Raw genomic sequence first — 6657 nt, 5'->3', positions numbered from 1 at the left:
CCTGTTGTTTTTTTGAGACAATGTATTACTATGTAGACCAGGTTGGCCTGAAACTCAAAATCCTTCTGATCTCTGTCTCCCACATTGCTAGGCTCACAGGCGTGAGCCATGTGTCAGCCCCAGCAATTTTTTTTTTTTTGTGACTAGCTTAGTTCACATAATAAAATGCCCTCAAGTTTCATCCACATATTCCATTATGTGTATATGCTTTTGTTTATTCATTCATCTATCCACAGTATTTAGTTTACTTCCACCTTTTGACTAATAAAAACAGTATCAACATGAACATGGATGTACAAATCTAAGACCTGGCTTTCAATTCTCCAGACTACAAACCCAGAAGTGGAACTGCCGGATTGCTTTCTTTGTTTTGAGTTTGAGATGGTTCTTACTATGCTGCCCAGGCTGGCCCTGAACTCCTGGGCTCAAGCAATCCTCCTGCCTCATCTTCCCAAGTAGCTGGGACTACAGGCATGTGACACCACACACAGCCCAGTTACCTTGTTTTAGTCATTTACAGTGAGAATACACTCATGTATTATTTGTATAATTTAAAATATACAAAGTCAGGCATGATGGTGCATACTTGTCATCCAAGCACGTGGGGGTGGTGGTGAGGCAGCAGGATTTCAAGTTCGAAGCCAGCCTGGGCTACACAGCAAGTTCCAGGATAGATTGAACTGTATAGTGAGACCCTGTCTCAACTCCCATTCCCCCACCCCAGAAAAAGAAATATACAGAGGAATTAAAAAAAATTATCCTTCAGAAGGTGGGTTATGGGAGTCTAGGTTTCAGATGTAGAGCAGCACCTGGATGTAGCCATGAGTGGAAATTGTGTATATCCAACAAGTGACGTTTCAGGTTGGCCTGTCTCCTCACTGGCCAAAGAGCACCTGCAAGCCAGACTAGACTGCTTCCTTCATGTAAGGATAGGATTGGGAAAAGAAAGTGAATTATTCAAATATGTTCCTGCCTCTGTACTTTGTGCCTAAATTCTCCTTACTCCGTATATGCTTCTGTCTGCTAAATTTACCTACTCAGTGCACTTTACTCATATTTCAAATATGTTCTCCCCTATGAGACTCTTTTTAAGCTCCCCATGAAGCTCCCAACTAAGCTGACTTCTTCCACGTCTGCAGATCCCCAAGGTTGGTGCTTTCTGTAAAACTCTTCACCATACAGGAGGTGTACTGCAGCTCACACCCACTTAAATGGTTGTTGACGCTCACCTTTACATGGAATTCAAATTACCAACGTAGATCGAAGGCCCTACCAGCCCGAATTGAGAGTAGCACCCATCTTCCGACATTTATTAACAGGTAATTATTAAGTATCTACTTCACGCCTAGCGCTGTTACAGAAACCGGAATAGAAGATGGACAAGAATCCTGCCCTGAGGCAGTTTACAATGCATTTTCTTTCTTAGGATTTTCTTCCTAATGTGGAGAGATCAAGAATTCATTTCCCAACTCCACAAGTCTGGAGTGCCGAGGGGCAGCAGCTCGAGATTACACACACATACACAGATTTTAAATTCAGTAAGTACTGCATTCCTCATATAGGGCAGGCTGTGTGTACCCCGTTGGGAATTTCCCAGTGAACAAGAAAGACACCAATGGTTTCTTTTGCTTTGTCATCACAGCTTTTTGTTATAATTCACATGGCATGCAATTCACCGATTTAAAGTGTGTAATTCCACGGTTTTCAGCCTATTCACAGCGTTGCACAACTATCGTTAGGAAAGGAACTCCATGGCCATCACCAGTCACTCCCTACTTCCCCAAGGTTAAACAAACGATGCTTATGGAGAGAGGAGACCCCAGGCAGCAAGAAGAGCGCCAGGCACGTCGCGGTGCCAGAAGGCAGAGCTCAAGAAGAGAGCCCAGGGAGCCGGGGTCAAGGCTGGGTGAGGGGCTTCCGGCCACTCGCATCGTGGGCGCTCCTATCACAGGTGCCCAGTACACTGTACACTCCCGGGAGCTTCAGGGCCTCCAAAGTCTCCAATACCTGCCACCCTTGCGCGACAAGCACCTGTGGAAAACGCCTCGGTTGCCAGCTTTCCGTAGCGCGGGATCGTGGCGGGATCAACCCGCGAGCAAACGGCAAGCGACACCCAGCGCCACCCCCAGGCCCACGCCAAGCCGCTTCGGACCGCCGGGGCCAGAGAGACTGCTCCGGATTGGTCAGACGCGCACGAGAGCCCGCCTTCCGGAAGTTGCGTGCCTACGTAACCCCGGATCACCGCCTCCGAGACGGCGGCGGGGCGGAGCACGGGAGGCGGGCTCTGCTCGGTTCTGGGATAGGGGCGAGCAGGAGCAGCAAAGCACTCGATGGCGAGTTCAGGCCCCGGGCTGGTCTAGAAGGGTCACGCTAGTCTGCTTTCCGCAGCGGGGAGGGCGCGGAGAGAGAAGGGGAAAACGCCAGCTTCCGCCCCGCCCCGGAAGCGGAAGTGCAGCTGCCGCGGGTCCTGTCCAGTGTGAGCCCGGCCCGTGCGCCAGCCGTTCCGCCCCGTGATCCTATCGCCCCTTTCTCCTGCCGGTGTCCCGCTCGCCGGTCCCGCCATGCTATCTCTAGACTTTCTGGACGATGTGCGGCGGATGAACAAGAGGCAGGTGAGGTTGGTCCCCACTGTATCCTCGGGGTCCCCTTGTCCCCTCGACGCTGCCATTGCAGGGTCCGGCGGACCTTTGGCCGCGTTGTGAGGGTCTGCGTGGTCTGACGCCCGGGTCGTCCGGTTTCTTCGCCGCCCCCTACGCTTGCTCGCCAGATGGTTTGGGGGTCCGCCCTGGGCGCAGCGGGGATAATGGCTCCGGGCAAGGCAGAGAGCAATGGCAACGGCAGGGCGCCTGCTGTTTTAGAGGGACGAAGTTTAGCAGTCCACTGCTACTCCGTCCCCTGGGGCTCCGGGAAAGGCGACTGCAGACCGCACACCGCACGAAAGCCCGTGTTCTGCGTCCATCGCAACCCCTCCGGCCCCGCCGGGCCCCAGCGGGCAGCAGCCACTTTGACTGAGCTCGGAGTGGAAGCAGTCACTGTTCATGTCCTCGGTCCACTTAGCACCAAGAGGGTGCTCTTGAGGTCTGGGTCCCATTCGGGGCGCAGAGATCTTAGAAGGTAGGTTTCCTGATTTTGACTTTAAGCCCTACTTTGTCTCCATCTTCTAGGACCCAGGACAAAGGGTACTGAGAACACGTTGACACGTTGTAGTTCTCTAATCATTACAAAAGGTTTCGCCTTTTTGTTTTCTGTACTCATTGTGTCTGGAGCATACTTTGCCTTTTGCCTTTTCTTTTTTTCCTTTTTTACAGTGTTTAGCTCTGAAGAATGCTCACTATTAAAGGTTGTTTTTTTTTTTCTTAGACTTGGATTTTGCACTGTTTGCCGTTTAGGGGAGTAGGTGCACAGCTCCCTTCCTGTCCCCCTTACTGTCCTTCAGGCCTTAGCTTTGTGTCACCTTCGTGTCTTAGACACACCGACAAAATTGTGAGAGGTTCCAGCCAGGAAACCAGGAACTGCTTCCTGGAGGAACTAGCATTTAAGCTGGGTTTCAGAAGGCCTTCCCCTTTCTGTGTGTGTGGTACTGGGGTTTGAACTCGCTGGGCAGGCGCTCACCACTTGAGCCACACCACCAGCCCTTTTTGCTTTAGTCATTTTTCAGACGGCCTCGTGCTTGTGCATGAGGCTGGTCTCAGTCCTCAGTCCCTCTACCTTCTATCTCCTGTTTGCCTTGAATTACAGGTGTGTACCACTACATCCAGCTGTTTGAATGACAGTTTTGTTTTTTTTTTTTTTGCTGCTGAGAATTAAACCCAGGATCTGGCAGATGCTAAGCACTTGCTACTACTGAGTTGCCATTCCCAGCCTTGAAAGACCTTGTTTTTACCACTTTATTTATTTACTGAGACAGGAGGATCTCACTGTGTAGCCCTTGAAGTGAAAACTTCTTGCCTTAGCCTCCTTGGTCCTGGGATTGCAGGCCATGCCACACTTCACCAAGTGACAATGATCTCATTTTTAAAGTCCCTCCCCCTTTGGCAGTGTCAAGAATCGAACCCAGGACTTTGTGCACCATAGGTGAGCACCTGTACCACTGAGCTACAGCCCCAAGCTCAAAGACTTACTAATAGCATTTTTGCAGGTTGGTTAGCATTTTGATAATTCAAGATGAGAAAGGAAGAGCGTTCATTTGCAGATCTGCTTTGTGAAAGATTCTCAGGCTATAGAGATGTACAGGCTCACTTCCTGCCCACAGAGTTCACCAGTCTAAAAGAGAAACAGGAAAATGTCAGTTATTACAGAACAATGTGATAAATATGCTAACAAAATTATAGACAGAGGAAGAGGAACGTGGTGATGAGAGGAGGCCACCCTGCCCTGGTGTTTCTTTGATATGGACGGACTAGATAGAATCATTGCATACAGGACATTCAGGAGTAGTGGAAGTTCAGACGATAAAATTTCTCCCACAACCTCTCCAAGGTTGTTAGGAGTGGATGGGAGGAACTGGATAGCAGGGGTTGAGGTGAGGGAGAGTTGTGAGAAGTGACAGTGACTGTAGATACTGAAAGCTTATCAGAGGGAAATGAATTTTGGTTATGTTCCCTAAGTTTGTGATCATTGACTCAAGTTTTCTATTTATGCTAATTATGTGTTACACAGGTACCAAATGCCTGATTATTTTGAGTTTAATTTTTTTCTTCTTGTTATGTTTTTTTTTTCTTTTTTTTGTGGTGTTGAGGATCAAACCCAGGTCCTTGCCCACAGCAAATAGGCAAGCACTCTACTACTGAGCTGCATTCCTAGCCCTTGTTTTCTTAAGACAGGGTCTCACTATCTCAGATTGGCCTCAAACTCACGGTCTTCCTGCCTTGTCTCCAGAGTGCTGAGATTACAGGCATGTACCATCATGTGACAGGAGGAATACTTTAATAAATAAGCTCTACCACCATTAAAGATGTACCATTTTACAGTTATGTGAGTATACTCATCCATCACAGTCAGAATACAGGACATCTCTGTCGCCTGTAGGACCCTTTGTGCCCTTAGCAGTTCATCTCTCCTCAGCTCCAGGCATCCACTCATTTGCTTATTGTCAGAGGCTTGCATTTTTTATAATGGGTTATAGAGTATGTGCTAAGTTTTTTTTTTTTTTCTTTTCTTTTTCCTGAAATGTTAAGGGTAGGTGAGAAAAGGTCTATATTAGATTTTTAAAAGGTGAATGCATTTATAAAGACTTATTTCTTTAGAAAATGACTTTAAAAACTTTTAAAACATGCAAACTAGTGTGTACTTGTAGCTTGTATACTTGGTGATTTGAAGAGTTCTTATCATTGAAACATCTATATATTCTTTTCATACTTAATGTTTACAACAAAATTGTAAACTGGGCAGTTTCTCCAAAACTAAATTGGGAGCCTCAGAGGAGAAAACTGCTTTGTCACATTCATATAAATCTTTATATATAATTGCTCAGAGCTTCTGAGTTATACCTGTTTTTTAACCCCTTCCATCTAACGTTGCTTTATCCACTCTGTGCCTCTCAAGAATGATTTTTTAAAAATTTTTATTTTATTCATATGTGCATATGTGCTAAGTTTTAATTGATACTTTCCTCTATATAATTTTTAAGATTAGTTTTAGATTCACAGCAAAATTGAGAGGAAAGTACAGAATTTTCCATGTACCCTCTGCCCAGACATATGCATGCCCTCCTCCATTGTCACTATCCTACTAGAGTGGTGCATTTGCCACAGTTGATAATTCAGGATGGACACATCACAGCCACACAAAATCCATCGTTTAAGGTTCACTATTGATGTTGATGCTCTGTGGGTTTGGACAAATGTATAATGACATGAGGCCACCATGATAGCACCATGGAAAATCTAAAAGTCCTCTGTGCTTTGCTTATTCATGGGTACCACGCCCAAACCCTATCAACCACTCCTCTGCTCATTGTCTGTGTAGTTAGGGCTTTTCTGGAATGTTGGATGGTTGAAATCATATGGTATTCAGCCTTTTCAGATGGCTCCTTTCACTTAGTGATATGCATTTAAGGTCCCCCCCATGACTTTTCATGCCTTGATAGCTCATTTTCAGTGCTGAGTAATATTCTATTTTCTGGATGTATCAGACTTTGTCCACTCATGTTTGTTGCTTCCAAGCTTTGGCAGTTGTGAATCAGGCTGCCATAAGTGTCTGTGTTCAGGTTTTTGTGTGAACCTAAGTTTTCAACTCCTAGTTAAATACCATAGAGTGGGATTGGGATTACTGGATCAGGTGGTAAGAGTACACTTAGTTTGGTGAGAAATGCCCAATTTCTTCCAGAGTGGCTGTACTCTCTTGAATTCCCATCAGCAATGAAAGTTAATTCTCAGGTACTGGTGTTGTCAGTGTTCAGGATTGATTTTTGTTTGCGTTTTGAGATAGGGTCACACTCAGACTCTGATCCTTCTGCCTCAGCCTCCTGAGCGCTGGTACTATAGACTTGCACCACCATACCCAGCTAATTAACTGATTTTTAATAACATCCCTTGTATTCTTTCTGAGTCTTTGAGGATTGTCAGACTTTTGGTGATCTCTAGCTATTAACAATTACTATTTTCTCTTTTCCTCTTGAGTCTTCTTTTTTCCCCTTTGTTTTACTGTAACAGTTAC

General features: G+C 46.1%; 1 protein-coding gene across 3 annotated transcripts in view; it reads left to right on the top strand.

Annotated features, from left to right (window-relative positions):
* Positions 1-2247: 2247 nt before the first annotated feature.
* Sec11a (SEC11 homolog A, signal peptidase complex subunit) overlaps positions 2248-6657 on the top strand; it is a 34476-nt gene continuing 30066 nt past the window's right edge. Inside the window, exon 1 of one of the 3 annotated variants that reach the window (XM_020179982.2) lies at positions 2248-2612. In XM_020179982.2, coding sequence (XP_020035571.1) covers positions 2562-2612 — 51 coding nt within the window. In that variant the 5' untranslated portion in view covers positions 2248-2561. The remainder of the gene's footprint in view (positions 2613-6657) is intronic. The other 2 variants (XM_074061938.1, XM_020179981.2) reach the window with 2 other exon arrangements.

This window comes from Castor canadensis, chromosome 19, assembly GCF_047511655.1.
Source record: "Castor canadensis chromosome 19, mCasCan1.hap1v2, whole genome shotgun sequence".
Lineage (NCBI taxonomy): Eukaryota > Metazoa > Chordata > Mammalia > Rodentia > Castoridae > Castor > Castor canadensis.
Note: the sequence above shows the minus strand (reverse complement) of the source record. Positions and strands in the feature narration are given on the sequence as shown.